The sequence below is a fragment of the Apteryx mantelli genome, chromosome 2 (genome assembly GCF_036417845.1).
Source record: "Apteryx mantelli isolate bAptMan1 chromosome 2, bAptMan1.hap1, whole genome shotgun sequence".
Lineage (NCBI taxonomy): Eukaryota > Metazoa > Chordata > Aves > Apterygiformes > Apterygidae > Apteryx > Apteryx mantelli.
In genome coordinates, this window is record NC_089979.1 from 86139433 (window position 1) to 86156813 (window position 17381).

At 39.0% G+C, this 17381-nt stretch overlaps 1 protein-coding gene across 2 annotated transcripts in view; it reads left to right on the forward strand.

Annotated features, from left to right (window-relative positions):
* The window catches only part of CDH18 (cadherin 18), a 186081-nt gene that overhangs the window by 30351 nt on the left and 138349 nt on the right, over window positions 1-17381 (forward strand). For both annotated transcript variants that reach the window (XM_013952442.2, XM_067292404.1), the window contains exon 2: window positions 13393-13687. In XM_013952442.2, the coding sequence (XP_013807896.1) occupies window positions 13393-13687 (295 nt within the window). The remainder of the gene's footprint in view (window positions 1-13392; window positions 13688-17381) is intronic.

Below are 17381 nucleotides of genomic sequence, written 5' to 3' on the forward strand. Positions count from 1 at the left end.
CATTGCAAATGGCCACTCCATGCTCTAAAATACAATATACCCCTCCTGGGAAACCTGCATGCTCGATCACCTCTCTGAAATGCCTGTACACCAATGCACACAGTATGGGGAGCAAACAGGAAGAACTAGAGATCTGTGTGCGGTCGCAGGGCCATGATCTCATTGCCGTTACAGAGACATGGTGGGATAGCTCGCATGACTGGAGTGCTGTCATGGATGGCTATGTGCTTTTTAGGAAAGACAGGCCAGGAAGGTGAGGTGGTGGAGTTGCTCTTTATGTGAGAGCAACTGGAATGTATTGAGCTGTGCCTAGGGGTGGATGAAGAGCGAGTCGAGAGCTTATGGGTAAGGATCAAAGGGCAGGCTAGCATGGGCGACACTGTTGTGGGTGTTTACTACAGGCCACCTGATCAGGAAGAGGAAGTCGATGAGGCCTTCTACAGTCATTTGGAAGTAGCCTCATGATCCCAGGCCCTGGGTCTCATGGGGGACTTCAACCACCCCGATATCTGCTGGAAAGACAACACAGCTAGGCACAAACAGTCCTGGAGGTTCCTGCAGAGCATTGGTGACCACTTCTTGACACAGGTGGTGGAGGAGCCAACAAGGAGAGGTGTGCTGCTGGACCTCGTACTAACAAACAAAGAAGGACTGGTGGAAGATGTGAAGGTCGGGGGCTGCCTTGGCTGCAGTGACCATGAGATGGTGGAGTTCAGGATCCTGCGAGGAGGCAGCAGGGCACTAAGTAGGATAGCAACCCTGGAGTTCAGGAGAGCAAACTTTGGCCTCTTCAGGGACCTACTTGGAGGAATCCCATGGGTGAGGGCCCTGGAAGGAAGGGGCGTTCAAGAGAGCTGGTTAATATTCAAGCGTCACTTCCTCCAGGCTCAAGATCGGAGCATCCCTATGAGTAGGAAGTCAAGCAAAGGAGGCAGGAGACCTGCATGGATGAGCAAGGAGCTCCTGGCAAAACTCAACCAGCAGAAGGAAGTCTACAGAAAGTGGAAAGGGGGACAGGCCACTTGGGAGGAATATAGGAACGTTGTCAGAGTATGCAGGGATGCGACGAGGAAGGCTAAGGCCCATTTGGAGTTAAATCTGGCAAGGGATGTCAAGGACAGCAAGAAGGGCTTCTTCAAATACATCAGTAGCAGAAGGAAGACTAGGGAAAATGTGGGCCCATTGCTGAATGGGGTGGGTGCCCTGGTGACGAAGGATGCAGAGAAGGCAGAGTTACTGAATGCCTTCTTTGCTTCAGTCTTTATTGCTCAGGCCAGTCCTCAGGAACCCCAGACCCTGGAGGCAAGAGAGAAAGTCTGGAGAAAGGAAGACTTTCCCTTGGTGGAGGAGGATTGGGCTAGAGATCATTTAAGCAAACCTGACACCCACAAATCCATGGGCCCTGATGGGATGCACCCACGAGTGCTGAGGGAGCTGGCGGATGTCATTGCTAAGCCACTCTCCATCATCTCTGAAAGGTCATGGAGAACAGGAGAGGTGCCTGAGGACTGGAAGAAAGCCAGTGTCACCCCAGTCTTCCAAAAGGGCAAGAAGGAGGACCCAGGGAACTACAGGCCAGTCAGCCTCACCTCCATCCCTGGAAAGGTGATGGAGCAGCTCATCCTGGAAGCCATCTCCAAGCATGTGGAGGACAAGAAGGTGATCAGGAGTAGTCAGCATGGCTTCACCAAGGGGAAATCATGCCTAACCAATCTGATAGCCTTCTCTGATGGAATGACTGGCTGGGTAGATGAGGGGAGAGCAGTGGATGTTGTCTCCCTTGACTTCAGCAAAGCTTTTGACACTGTCTCCCATAACATCCTCATAGACAAGCTCAGGAAGTGTGGGTTAGATGAGTGGACAGTGAGGTGGATTGAGAACTGGCTGAATGGCAGAGCTCAGAGGGCTGTGATCAGCAGTGCAGAGTCCAGTTGGAGGCCTGCAGCTAGCGGTGTCCCCCAGGGGTCAGTCCTGGGTCCAGTCTTGTTCAACTTCTTCCTCAATGACCTGGATGAAGGGACAGAGTGCACCCTCAGCAAGTTTGCTGACGATACAAAACTGGGAGGAGTGGCTGATACGCCAGAGGGCTGTGCTGCCATTCAGAGAGACCTGGACAGGCTGGAGAGGTGGGCGGAGAGGAACCTCATGAAGGTCAGCAAAGGGAATTGCAGGGTCCTGCACCTGGGGAGGAATAACCCCATGCACCAGTACAGGCTGGGGGTTGACCTGCTGGAAAGCCGCTCTGCGGAGAAGGACCTGGGAGTGCTGGTGGACACCAAGTTAAGCATGAGGCAGCAATGTGCCCTTGTGGCCAAGAAGGCCAGTGGTATCCTGGGGTGCATCAGGAAGAGAATTGCCAGCAGGTGGAGGGAGGTGATCCTCCCCCTCTACTCAGCCCTGGTGAGGCCACAGCTGGAGTACTGTGTCCAGTTCTGGGCTCCCCAGTACAAGAGGGATGTGGCACTACTGGAGCAAGTCCAGCGAAGGGCTACAAAGATGATTAGGGGACTGGAGCATCTCTCTTATGAGGAAAGGCTGAGAGAGCTGGGCCTGTTTAGCTTGCAGAAGAGAAGGCTGAGAGGAGATCTTATCAACGTGTACAAGTATCTGAAGGGAGGGTGTCAAGAGGATGGGGCCAGACTCTTTTCAGTGGTGCCGAGCGACAGGACGCGAGGCAATGGGCACAAACTGAAACACAGGAAGTTCCATCTGAACATGAGGAAAAACTTCTTCACTGAGAGGGTGACAGAGCACTGGACCAGGTTGCCCCGAGAGGTTGTGGAGTCTCCTTCTCTGGAGATATTCAAAACCCGCCTGGACGCGATCCTGTGCAACATGCTCTAGGTGACTCTACTTGAGCAGGGGGGTTGGACTAGATGATCTCCAGAGGTCCCTTCCAACCTCAGCGATTCTGTGATTCTGTGATATGTTCACACTCTGAAACAATCATCCTGGCTACAGAGCAATCCTGGACAGAGAAGAATCTTGTTTTGTTTTCTATTTGAAAATAAATCTTTCTTTTTCCTAGAATGTACCAACCAAAAAGGCCAAATTAATTTCAGATCTGTTTGAAAGTAATAGTTTAATAAGCTGTAGACATTTAGCCCTAGTACCTGCAAAAAAGTATATTTGCATAGTTATGGCATACTTTCAGAAGATTTTGGTCAGCTTGTTCTGCAAACAGGATGCCTGTCTAGCTCTGTAAAACCTGTAAAGCTACTTTCTTGAAAAACAAGCAGTTTGTGTGCCTATCATATCATTCGCCCGAGTAAAAGATGTCTGAAATGAAAGTCTACTGCTGTGAAAAGTTCAGATGAAAACTTAAGTAGCACTAAAGTATTTTTCTTATATATTGCTTTAGACACATACTACACTGAAAATACAATTTCAGAATCTATTTTTCCAAAATTATATACTGTTCTTAAAAAACAACAAAAACGGTTTTGTACATAAACATTTATTGTGTTGTTTTAGAATTCCGTTTTCTGTTTTTCTTGTCATCCACTTGAGTCCTCTTTTTGTGAGCTTTAGTATACCTGAAGTTGTTTCAGATGTGATTGCATATGCACCTTCATACTTTTGCCATTATCCAGTACCCCAAAAGTAGCAGCGAAGGACTGGACTTCAAATGAGCACATCTTGCAAGAACAGGTGTTTGTATGTAGTGTTATACTGTGAAGTTAATACTGTTTCAGTTCTGATTTCCTGGCTGATTGTGATCCAATTATTTTTTTCTATCTGAGAAAACCGATTCACCAGATGGGGGCAATTGCAATTCTGTATTTTCTTCCTCTGTTTGACATGGATGTGGAATAGCCTCTTCTCAATTTGTGGACACTGCTATGGATAATATAGTTATCTCCTGGGCTAATGATTTCCTCTGAGAATTCCATCAAAAGGTGTGACATTGCCCAGAGCAGTATATTTCATTACAACGTATTTTATAGCTCAGACCAAAGGAAGCAAGTCTGCGGCAAATCTGAGGATGCTTTTACTGCACAGGCACAATGAACATTTCAGTAGCATCAGCTAGACTCTGATTTTGCAGTGAGTTCCATTCAGAATTGTTTTATGTGTGTTTTTTACTACTGCTAAGTTACTGTAGCATTTATTTGAAATTGCATGCTGTGTCTGCATAAACATCAAAGGAAGACAGCATGATTACTGTTCTTGTTAGAGAGAAGATAAAACACCTTCTATTTATTGTTTTGGTATTGTAACATCAGTTCTTTGTACATATCTGCACTTACAGTGTTTGTCATGAAGCATGAAGTACGTCATCTTGAGTAACAACAGTTAAGTAACATTATGCGTACATTCTTTTTTAATGAAATTTCCTGACCTTTGTTAAAAGCTCGTAGCTCATGTTGTTTGGGAATACGGTTGGCATTCCTCACGGTTGGACACACGGGTGGGCTTTGCGCTCATAGTGGTGCGGGGGGCCCTGGTGTTCCCTGATGAAGCTGATTGGCAAGGACGGCCGAACGGCAGAGGGAACCTGGCGCCACTCTACTTGAATGGGTGCGCCCGCTCACAAAGCTGAAGACAGTAATTTATTCAAAATACATAGTAGCTGCAACAGAAGAAAAAAAAAGAGAATAACAAAATCAACCATTTAATGGATTGAATTAACTGATTCTTACAGTACTCCATCTTTTAGTTCTTGCTGTTCTTGTTTTGCTACAAATGCTGTAATTGCTACAGAATATTTTGAAAGGTTTTAAGTTTTTTTTGTTTTTTTTTCTTTTTTCCTTCCTGGTCATTTGATGTTAGTTCTAGTTCACTTACTAGTCTCCACTACAGATTTCAATCTCATAGTATTAGTTTCTAGTACTTTCTATAGGGACAGAAATATGCATGCTAGCTAAAATACAAGTATGTGGAATTTAATTACTACATATGCAGTTTCATTGCAAAACTAATCTGACTCTAATGAGATTAACCTGTTTACATTAATATTTAAGCCCTGAGGAATTGAATAGTGGTGTTACTACTTGCTCTTTACTGTGTCACTTTGCTCCAGGTGGATACTGAGGAAATTAGAAATTATCCTCAGTACCTTGCAACTAAAGCCCAGCAACTGGTATTATGAAATATTTTCTTTTTCTGTTACAATTATTAATTTATTCAAAGAAGAGATGGCGTTACCATTTTAAATGCTATTTCATGTTAAATGGAATATCTACCTGGCTTATGGAATAAAGTACATTTTAAGCATATGATAATTTGCAAATACAATATTTTTTCATAATGGCAAGAACTGAATATAATTTAATAAATGAGTAAATCAGTCTTTGTTTACTAATTCTTTCTAAGTTCTGTTATGATAAGCTATGTTCTCTTGTACACTTGGTAAAGAAAGGGCACACGCTTTCTATATTACCAAAAGTGTGTGGGGGGGGGGGAAGCAGGGGGAGAGAATCCCCCAAATCGGTTTGTCCAATGAAAAGAGAAAGACAGAAAAAGTAAAAACAGTAGCTTTTGTTTGGGAATAAATTGGAGGCAAAGGCTTCTGAGCATCAAGGTGAGATATATGTAGACAAAAGGAAAAAAGGGAGAGTGGATTCTGGCTGAGAGCCCTGTCTGACAGTGGCAGCCAGGAATTACGAGAACGTATGCCTTTTTATAATAAAATCTTGTTACTTGTTGAAATAAAACTAAAACAAAATATGAAATATTTTATGTGTTTGTGAAATGTAAGCACTTTTCCCAACAGAGATAAATTACTTGTATATCATTTGTTAATATGTAATAGTCACAGAATAATTAAACTCATCTTGTGACTCTTCCCTTAATTCAAAGTAATATCTTAAGCTGTGAGCTGTTTTCAGCCAGCTGAACTCCTTTCCCCCCACTGCACCCAAACTCATATGTGCAGGAGCTTCAATGTCCATCTTTACAAGTCTTCGCTTCTTCGGTGAACCAAAGCTATATCAGCTCAGACAGAACAGCAGGGGATCTCTACAGCAGTGCTTCTCTTAACGCAGGGGAGCTGAGAGGAAAAACCCCCACCTGTTTCCCTCTAGATCCTGATTTACTGAAAGCATCTGCACTCCCTTACTAAGGAAGGAACCTGTAATGGGATGTCTTATTAGCAAAAAGGAACTGCAAGGGTATTCTTTCCTTTCTTCGTAATTATTCTACATGAGTTCTTCCACACCTGTTTTAAGCTGTTTGGGGGGGGGGGGGCGGTGTTAGGGAGAAGGGCTTTGTTTTTTCCTCCTGTTTGAATTAAAATGGCTCCGCAATTTTGAGAAGTACAGAATGAATGAAGGTGGTCCAGAAATTAAGTTGCAGGCATTTCCTGATTCAAATGTAAAACTGATGGGAGCTAGGCAAGGGAGAGAGACTGTCTGAATGTTGGTGCAAAAAGAGAGTTGGCAACTTGGGGAGAGAAGGTGGGAATTTACAGTCTTCTCCCTCCATCCTGCATGGGTACAGCTATTTGTGATCCACAGCCAAACTGTGATATGCCAGCTCTGTAACCTTTGTTTGTACTGCTGAGGAAATTGCCATGTTGTGAGGAGTTGTGAGGAAGACTGGAGAGCCACGTGAGATAAGAAAGGTAAAGTTATAGAGGTAGGATTGTTAGTAGCTCAAGGTTTTGAGGAAAAAAGCACCAAATGGAATGGTAAAAAAATCATACAGGCAAAAAAAAAGGTGGAGGGAGGAGGGCACAAGGAGTCATGATAAAGATGGTAACTCATCAACATCAAGGATTCATTCCAGAAAGTGGCAGAGGCTGATCCTTTTCCTCCTGAGTGACGCCTGCTGCTTTGTGTGTCTTCTTAGGGGTGGAGCATACTTATACTTAGCCTAGTAGCTTATTAAATCCTAGCTATCTTTTGGGTATTAGCCAATGAATAACTTCTCTATACTTTTAAGTTGTATGTACCAATCTTGCAGAGTATCTTTGCACAAGGCCTAAGGTGCCCAAAACAAGTTGACCCAGAGAGGGAATGTTGCAGTCTATTTGAACAAAGAAATAGAATTGAAAACTAGTTTAAATAGGGGATAGATTTAGAGGAAAGGAAAGCAAGAATCAGAGATGAGATGATGAAGAGGGACTAGGAAGAAGAGGATTAAAAAACAATAGGTGATGAATCAAAGCATAGGAGAAATGCTAGCAGACTGTTTATGCAGAAAGTCAGAACTGTACCCCTGTGAACCTGGAAAACAAAGTATTACAGGAAGACTTTAAATGAGGATGGCAGAGGGATAGAGATTGGGTTCTGAGCAATGTGAGGAGTGAGACAGTATATTGAAGAAAGAGTGTGTGCCTGAGTTAAGGAGATGTGGTTGGAAACAAAGTAGTGAAGAGGAGACAGAGGAACCCGTAACCAATAGAGCATGCTCTCCTCTGGAGTCTAAAATTTAAACCCAGTGTTCCCAAGTTTCACCATTACTTTCTTCTCTACAAATATCTGTGAATCTCTCTGGCAAAGTGACTCAGTTTCTTCTAGTTAAGGTACACATATATGACCGGTAGGTATCATTACCAGAACTCAGGTTCTGCTGTTGGAATTCTTTGCCTATAATTTTTGTTGTTTATTCTTTGTCAGCAATAAATTTTATGTTAATTATATGCAGTTATTTCAAAATAATCTCCAGTTTATATGTACATAGCCACTTCTAGTCTGTTTAGATACATTAGATATAAATTAGTGCAACAGTTCTTGATTTTAAAATCAGTTTAAAATTTGCTTTTAGCACATGTTTGGAAATCCCTTCATAAATTTTTGTTTTCGACAGAAGGGAATGTATCTTATATGCAGATCCAAGACTTTATTCCTAGTCCAATTAAAATACTGCAAAAGTCATTACTAGTCCAATAATCCATGTGTCACCCACACAACACACCAGTAATCCAGATAGTTCAATTAAAGCAAAAGGGGAGGAAGCAATCATGCAATTAAATCACTAATAGACAGGCTCTTTTACCTTATAGCTGCCCTGCATATCCAAGCTTCTTTCGCACTCTTCTGGTCGTGTGGGGTTTCCTGGACACTGCCTGTCTTCCTTAGGCAAGCACAGGGGAGTGATGGTCACTGCAAGTTGTGAGCATCCCAAGCTGTCACCAGGAGGGTGTTGGTTTCTTCCTCTTCTGGTCCTCCTCAGTTTTGGGGTTGGTTTGGGGTTATTTTTATATTGCTCATTGGCATGCTTCTTTCCCACTGGTCCCTAGTTCTATACTGTCCAACAACTTCTGCTTACCTGTGGTCATTTGCTGGGCTTTTGTCGTATGTGTGTGGCTAAATGTTACAATGTGTGGTATGTCTAAGCATTAGCTAACAACAACTAAGGAAAAGAAGTCTGAGGATTAAGGGTAGTGAACAAGGCCTGTAGTTAAGCAGTAGCCACCTGACCATTTTGTTTTGCTGTTACGCTTTGGCCACCTGATGATTGCTTTGCTGTCACTAGCAGGAACAATACCATGTTAACTGGGCCGTAAGCCTACAACCTCTGTGTTCGTTTTACAGCAATTAATATGCTGGCATATTGAATTACCTTTATTTAAAGACCTGTGGTATGAAAATTAATATAAATATATTAAAAACCTCATTAACTGAAAAGTTTAAATTATACCTCTTGAAATCACGCCTTTGGAAAGTTTAGCCCTTCCATAGTCTCCGCAGGGATATTAAAAGAAAATTAAGCATGTAATTGGGCTAATGGATGAAAAATGTGTAAGTCTTAGTAAAACAAGGACACCTTGCTTGTTACTCTCCTAAATCAGTCATACACTGCTGATAACAGCTAGTTAAAGATTGAAGAACCATCATAAATCATCCTGAAGCCAAACTGTTATTAAATATGTCAAGAAATGGAACCTGCTGCATTGATAAAGGTGACATTCCAGATATGCTCTTCAGCTAATATTTTCGGTTTCTTCCTTCCCTAAACAGATAAAAATTCAGAGAAATAAAGACAGGAATAATGCCCAACAGGGGGTGAAAATTAAGCGTTCTCTGGCTTTTTCTAGTCGTGGACTCATTCAGAATGTTTAGTATATGTGTTACGTTAGGAGTATAACCAAATAGCAATAAATAATGTTTTCAAAAGTCAGTTCAGCACTTAGAATAGCAAATGCATTTTCACAAGAAATTCAGGAGTCTATACTTACTGAAAGTTGGGAGACTGAAGATGTAGTTTAATTGGTGACTGTACGCTGCATTAGACTCTACTGGTTAGATAGGTAAACTGTTGGCCTCCTAAGTCATTTTTTAAAAAGGGGTGGACTCTTAGGTGAGAGATTGCTTACTGAAGCTAGCTGAAACAACTTATTGCAAAAAAAAAAAAATAGAAAAGCTTCTTTCAATAGCAATTAAAAAGTTAATGTCACAGGTCGATATGTAATCATCAGATGAGCTGGACTATGCTAGAAACTAAAGCCAGTTGAAAGACGTTTTCAGTAACATTTTCACATTCATAGTTAAACCTCTGATACAGAAATCAAGAGAGCTGTATTCTGATGTTTGGCATCTTTTTCATATATTTTCAACATTTTCAACATATTTTCTTATATTTCAACACTCATTACTTGTTTCAGTGTTATGAGTAATTATGTTTCAGTTAGCGATGTGTTTATATTTCTTTTTGAATTAAGAGACTACTGCAACATTCCAACTTTCTGACTTAAATTGGCATAACAGGGGAAGAAATAACATGACTTTTTTGTTTATTTAAGCTATTTATTTGCATTGCTACAGCACATGAATATCTTGTTCTCTAGCATGTACATACTCTTGCAGTAGACATTGGCGGAGGAGGTGGCTTCTCATTGAAATGAAATGCTTGCATATTTTATAGGGATCTGGATTAAAATGACTTCCCCAAGATCATGCAGGTTGTGTCTGAACGACTGAATAAAAGAGTGTAAAGGGCTTAAGTCTGCATTGCATAGTGGTATCCTCCTCTCTGTCAAGTGAGTCTGAAAGAGGAGCAGCTGGAGTATTTCCAGATAGATTCAGAGTCCACTGTGGTCCAGCTAGAGTTTGCTCCCTTGCTGTCTTTCGTTAAGCAGTATAGACATAACTGCAGAAGTACAGCCCCCCCAAACCATGTATTCGTACCCTGACTAGTGAACCACATCTACTCCAATTGTGGAGTAAATTGTGGAATAAGCCACCTGTTGTGGAGATGATTTCATAGCATGCAGGGAAAAGAAAGTGTGCCATGCCCAGGGATATCAATCTCTCATTAATCTGGTAGGCACTTTCTCTTCAGTACAACACATGCTGCAAATAGCTTTTGAGAGAAGGCTTGATATTCTTCTGCTTGAGCCAATTTGTAATGAGATGAACGTATTAAAGAAGAAAAGTATTTATTTAATCTTTTACTTTACTTTTTTACTTCACTTTACAGAAAAACTGAAATATAAAACAACTCACAAAGGAAAGGACCCTTAGTTATACAATAGAAATATTATGCAAAGTCTTCCCATGTGAATTTAAAATTCAGCATCAGAAATTAAAAGGCGCAAATGAAAGTACTATATTTCAAATAATATAAGAAATATCAGGAAGCAGGAAAACAGACACTCTCTTAAGTTTCTTTTGTTTCCGGTTGTTGCCTTACAACTGCAGTATGAAAGACACTCGCAAATCAAAAGATTTCAAGTTTTATTTGTACCTACGTAATTATCTTTTAATAGCATTCCTGCCCACATTTTTGTTGATCAGTTTGTTGGGTAACATAACATTTAGAAGGAATAGTGTATAATTTGTTGACTATGCAATCAGTTGAGCATCTTTTGTATTTCTTATTTTTTATTACCTGTTAGACATAAAAGCCCTCTAATTCAAGATGTACCTAATTTTTTTTCACTTATTGCAAGTACAACTATTTGTTTCTGCACAACAACAATAATCTAATGTTGTTAATTTTCGATATGTTCCATGCATTTCATGCTGTTGCAGTGGATTTCTCAACGTGGCCTTCTGCAGTATGGTATTAGGATGCAATATCTAAGTTGATATTTGACATTTTGGAAGAAAGCATACTCCTTAAATTCTACAGCAGTTCCTTATGCTGTTGATGTCTCACCTGTTTATGTAACCGAGATCTTACCCATGTATTTCTTATTATAAATACAGTGTTTTGTGCTGGGATCTGTACATGGTATACCTGAATGTGCTCCAAAATATATGCAGGCAGAGTTAAAAGAGGAAAATGAGGTCAGAGCATCTTCTGTTCTTTTTTCAGTTCTGGGTAGGTCTAACCTGAGTTTATTATAGCTTCACTAACTGAGCAAATTTGACATATTCATTGGCATAAGATTTTCTCTGGGTTTCTTCATAAATTATAGTCAGCCTTTCTGAAGCAAATATTAACATCTGAACATTAACATTTACTAACACTTTGAAATCCTTTTATCAAAAAGTAACCAGCAACAAGAGAAAAACAATTTTGATTACCTGACAAATTAGAATACCAGCACACCAGTATTAGAATATTAGAATACCCGGTATTCCTGTTTCTAGGAATAAATCCACTTCAGAAAACATTTTGGCTTTGTAAATATAGGAAGTTTGGGTGTCTGACATTTTACAGTGAATGTATTATTTGTTACTGGTGTCCACTAATCTTGTGAACGTAATCAGACATGAGCATGTAACCAGAATTTGGCCCATCACAACTGAAAAGGGAAGGTGTAAGACTGTCATGCTGTCTTCTAAAGGCAAAGCCAAGCAAATAGACCCATTCTCTGCTTCTTTCATTTGTTTTTATTTTTCAGAAATAAAAAAGATGGGTCCACAGTAGTGGCCCAGTTTAATTTGATTATTCAGTCAGATCTTTTTATAGCGCAGATAAGTATATGTGCATCGAAGTTAGGCTTGTTTGTATCAGCTGAGGATCTTAATTTTATTAGACTTTTTCCCAGAAAAACATACAGAACATGATCTAGATTATGTGCAACATCATAATTGCATAGATTTAATAGAGACATGATGAAAAGCGTCACCAAGCCCCATATGCCTCTTCCTTTTATGAATAGCAAACCAGTTCATCTTAAATGCAAGACAAAGACCTCCCAAAAAAGGTAGAAGGAAGAGAGTGAGAAAATAGCAGGAGCTCTCTATCTTCTGATTTAAGTCAGGAAAAAGAGGACTGAAGTTTGAACCTCCTTCAGAAGTGTTATTTATTTTGTACCACAATCCTAAGTGGTTTCTAAACTGGGAATTGAAAAATCTGGAAACTGACCCCTTGTGTTGCATTAATTAAAAACAATAATTATCATTCTGTTTGAATGATTACTCAGATTCTGCATAGAAAGTTAGTAGTGCCACATAACAGATACTGGGAGATATTCAGGACAGTGTGATAAGAAAAAGAATGAGTGAGTACTTAAAATCAGAATGTTTCCTTCTGATTTAACATCAAAATATAGTTGCACAATAGCTGAGGCAGTTCATTTCAGTATTGTCACTTTTTTCTCGTTGTGCACCTCAATAAATACATTCTGTTCTTCTCAAAGTGATTCTAAATTAAAAAAAAAACAAAAAGCACAAAGCCTCTCAATCTAGCAAAAATCATTCTTCCCTCCCAGAGAACACATGTTTATTTTTAATCTAAATAGGCAATTCTTTAGATACAACAAGCACAGTGACTGGGTGGATAGTTGTTTAGTATTAGCTGTCAATATACCAGGGTACTTAGTGACTTTCCCAGACTTCTTTTTGCAATAAATTATAAGCATTGTTCTACTCAAGAAATGATTTGATATGCTTACATATATTTTATAGCACAAAGTGTATATTAGAAACAGTTAAGATGCCAGGAGTATCAGTCAAATTTCATTATTTCCTTATAAATAATTTAAATGCAAACAAATTAGGTGACTTCCTAATAACAAAAAGCAGAAAAAATGGCTGTGTTTTATGGAGTGATAGACTAATCCTGGACAGGCATCTGTCACTCCCACATTACACAGTTTCCTCTTGCCATAAATGGCACTGTCTTTGGGACCATAGAAGACAAGATAAGTGATGGGACTGAAATGCGATCGGTGCAAACTTCATTTTCAGTGTGGCTGTTTCAGGTTTAGTGCTCAAGGCAGAGTTTCAGGCAAGTAGAGCTCTAAGATAACTGGCTAAAGGACTGAAACAAAACAAATAAAGTTGCTAAAATATTATTGATTTAGAGAAGTTTCCTAGACTGGACATAGAATCCCAGAAATCTCAATTAAAAAATGAGCTACACTTGGGTGGAAATGACCCAAAGTAAAATGGTTGTTTTGCCAAAAATAATGCACAAGCATTTATGGCAGAAGGTGTGAAGGTTAACAGCTTAGTAGAAAGTGCTAACAGTACTATTATAGTTTATATTATCTTATGCGCAATAACCTTTTATGGAACGTAATATGTCATTTTATGTGTATATCTTCTACAGCTGCACTCCAATTCCGACAAAGGTGATGGATCAGTCAAATACATTCTTACTGGAGAAGGGGCGGGGACTATATTTATTATTGATGACACGACGGGAGACATCCATTCAACCAAAAGCCTAGATCGAGAGCAGAAGACACACTATGTGCTTCATGCCCAAGCTATTGATAGACGGACAAACAAGCCACTCGAGCCTGAATCTGAATTTATTATCAAAGTGCAGGATATCAACGACAATGCACCAAAATTTACAGATGGACCATACATTGTTACTGTGCCAGAGATGTCTGAAATGGGTAAGGAAACCAAATTATTCTATTCAGTAATCTTTGTACAAGTGAAATCGCCTCTGTTTGACAATGTTATGACATATTATTGTACCACTGATTAGATGTAAAAGATAATGGAGTTGAGAGGAGATGATAAGAAGACACCAAATGCAACCTTATATGTTACTAGGGACATTTATATTAAGAAAACAGTACACACACGCTGACTGTAGAGGAGAGTCACTCTTATTCTTAGTGCTTTAACAGATGAGTTCTATTGCACTCTTAGGCAAATAGTAATTTGCACTCTAGAAAAAAGTTTTATTAATATATCCCCATTCAACTTGAATGCTTATTTTGTTCTCGGTTGTATTTGTCTGTATAAGAAGTCTGTGCAATTCACAGAACTAAATGTAAAGGAACAGTAATTTTCTAGTTTATTTTAGATCAATGGCCCTATATGCTGTTTACCTTTATTAAGTTTTTAAAAAGCAAACTAAAGTACAGAAAGTACTGATCTTTGTTTTTCCCTGTGAGAAATGTAGTTCAGATATTCATGGGGTGCTGCATGATACAATCAATTTTACTTATTGCTTCTCTGGTGTTGAAATTGGTTTGTAACTTCCCTTTACTATCACAATATCAAACACATAACTAGTATAGGATAGACAGATGCAAATATGACTTTTGTTCTAGCTACCTTTTAAAGAAAGTTCAACTGGAATGACTGTTCTTTGTGAATATGTCTGCTACCTTTTATCACTGAATGGACAGTACAGATAGTTACCTTATGAACCCACACTTCTCCTCCCCAAAGCATCCTCACACACTCCATCTAAGAAATTAGTTTGAAGTCCAAGATGTGTCTAACTTTCTCAAGTGGATATATACAAAGATAATTTGCTCTTCTCTCTTTGCTGTCTCTCTAATCAGCAAGTGATAGGCTTAACTTCTGCAGAGTAGAATTTATAAATATTAAAAGGGAAAAATATCAAAATACATGCAGTTACTGAGCTCTCATAAGAACATTAGTTTGATCATACATATAAGAATGAATGAGTAGCACCACTGAATCTTGATGGTTTGCTATCATTTGATCACTTTGAATGGTAATGTTGATTCATATGAATAGACCAGAAAATAACAGAAGTGTTTTGTTCCAAACTTGGAAGTTAGATATGTTATTTTGTTAGCATTATTTTGGATGGGAGGTTGCCTTGCACAACTTTCTGAGTTTAGATAGGTGGAATTCATTTTAAACTGTATTTCTGCATTTAATTCATCTTCTCTAGTACCCAGATGTTGAGCTGAGGTTGGCATCACCTGGCATTACTATGCTGGGCTGATACACAATGTTGTGTAATGAGGGAAGTTTCACTCTAAACTGTTCATGGAAGCAGCCCAGTTTCACAGTATATAAAGAAATAATTCTGAAGGGACCAAACAGACCAAAACAACAACCCCCATTAGAGATCTGCATTGTAAAACTAGTACATTCTGAACACGTTTACAATTGTTTTCTCACGTATACACAGGAAATGTGGCATATGAAATATTTGCAAATATTTCCCAATCTTGGGAAGACCAAAACATATTAAATACTATTCTTGAATCGTGGAGTTCAGAGCTGTGGCACTTTGGAAACAGAGACAAGATCAGTGGCTTCTTCGTTGACCTAAATGGAGTTACTCTTGTATAGAGATAGAATGAAATAGAGATTAAATATTCTTTGCTATCTACCATGAAGAATCAGTTTGTATTAAATAGACTCTCAGACTTACCAAATACCATATTTTAACAGGATATAAAAAATTTCCTCCATCATCTTTCTTTTTCCCTGGCTTCACTACTGCCTCTTCATTCTTTCTCTCACTGCCACTTCCTTGACATGTAGGAACAGTTTCTTGACTTTCTTCTCAAAATGTCCCCTATGTATGACATTTTGAAAAATCTCTACCTGTCTGCATCCTAATTGTCTTACACTCTTACCTCATTCTTTCTATTCTCATAGCTATTTCTAGGGCCTTACTCCTTCTCCAGTTCTCTCCTGTCTTCCTAAGTCCTCTCCCAGTATGCTATTTCAGGTGTCTCTTCTCAGCAATGGAGAATTGGGAGCCTTTTTTTTCCATCTGCCCTCTTGAAGCAAGAATGCGTGAAGAGAGAAATATCTTTCTTTGGTCTCTTCATTTCCATCCCTTCACTTTGTTCATAGGTCATTGTTCCCGTATTAGCCTTCAGCTTTGCTTATATGAATTTTCTTGTTGCAACAGTCTTTTTTTCTTCTAACTTGCAATCTCCATCTCATCTTCCCTTGTAATTTCCATTTCCCCCTCCTCCCACATTACACTTCAATATTTATAATATCCTCTTCTGGTTGTCTACCGGAAGAATGGTCTTTATTAACCATTCCTATTTGGTCAGTATCTAAAAGATTTTCAGATTATTAACTGAATGCATTTTCATTCCTTAAAATCATTTGCAAATTATGTTAGCTAGTAGTTTGTTGCTCTCCAAATCTGTGAGTTCTTCTCCAGTCCTGGTGACTTAGTTGATCTCCTCTTTTACTTCCCAAATTTATGGACTTTATAAATTTATTTATAAATTTATAATTTATGTAGGTTTCCATTGCATCCACACAGTGATGCTAGTACATGTAACAGGACATGTTTTTAATGTAGAATTCCATTTTAAATATCTAAGCATAGTACCATGAATATCATTTCCAAGAGAGATTTCTGGAGGTACCAAAGGGCAGTATTTCTGTGAATGTCGTAACAGCAGAATTATTCAAGCAGTATATCTTTGTGCGAAGTACTACTGTGAGGGAACAGAGCTGCCAGTAAGAGTATTGTGGGCCTGTAGGAAACTTCTTCAGTTGACTTTGATTCCTCACTATGGCACTAAGGTTTATTGTCACAGAGTTATGGTTCATTTCAATAGCATCTAAGTTAGCTCTTATCTCAGTTGTCTCTTGTCACATCACAGACTGTCTTGATGTGAAATTCATTTCCTTTATCGACTGTCTCCAAAAATGCACAACTCAGTTATCCTTCCTCTTTCTTCAGTTTCCTTTGTCTTTAAAGAAGACCATTTTAATCAATTGATTATTTTCTTCCCTCTTTGTGGAAGCCTTTTATTATCTGCATAGGAGGAAAGACAGTGGAAAGGAAATCAATGTTATCCTCAATGTCAAGAGCAGCTAATATAATTTTTTTTTTCTTGTTCATTTTGTTTGTAGAAGTTCTCTTCTTTTTGTCCTCTCAGAATGTAGCATTCTTATATAGATATTAGTCATAATTTTATAATAGTCTGTATCCCTGTATGTAGTTACTGTACAACTACATTATAGATATTACCATTTTCCAAAAGACAATACTAAGTTATTCTGGGGTGGTATTTTGAGTTATGAATCAGAGTGGTTTATGTTAAACCAAGGAAGTTTTAATGATAAGATAAAGCATTAATGCATATGTTTTATAAATGAAATCTTTTACTGGCTGTATCTCAGGTAAATCATTAAAATATCTATTCCACAAAGCTTTCCTGTAGTGTGAATATAACTGAATTTTGATATCCTGCCATACAGTCAATATTCTGTACGCATGCATTATGTTTTCATTGCAAATTTTTGATCTTTATCATTTATTGATTTTGTGTCTGATGCATACTGAAAGCAGTTTATTGTTAACATTCTCCGGAAGACTAATTCTATTAGTGCTTT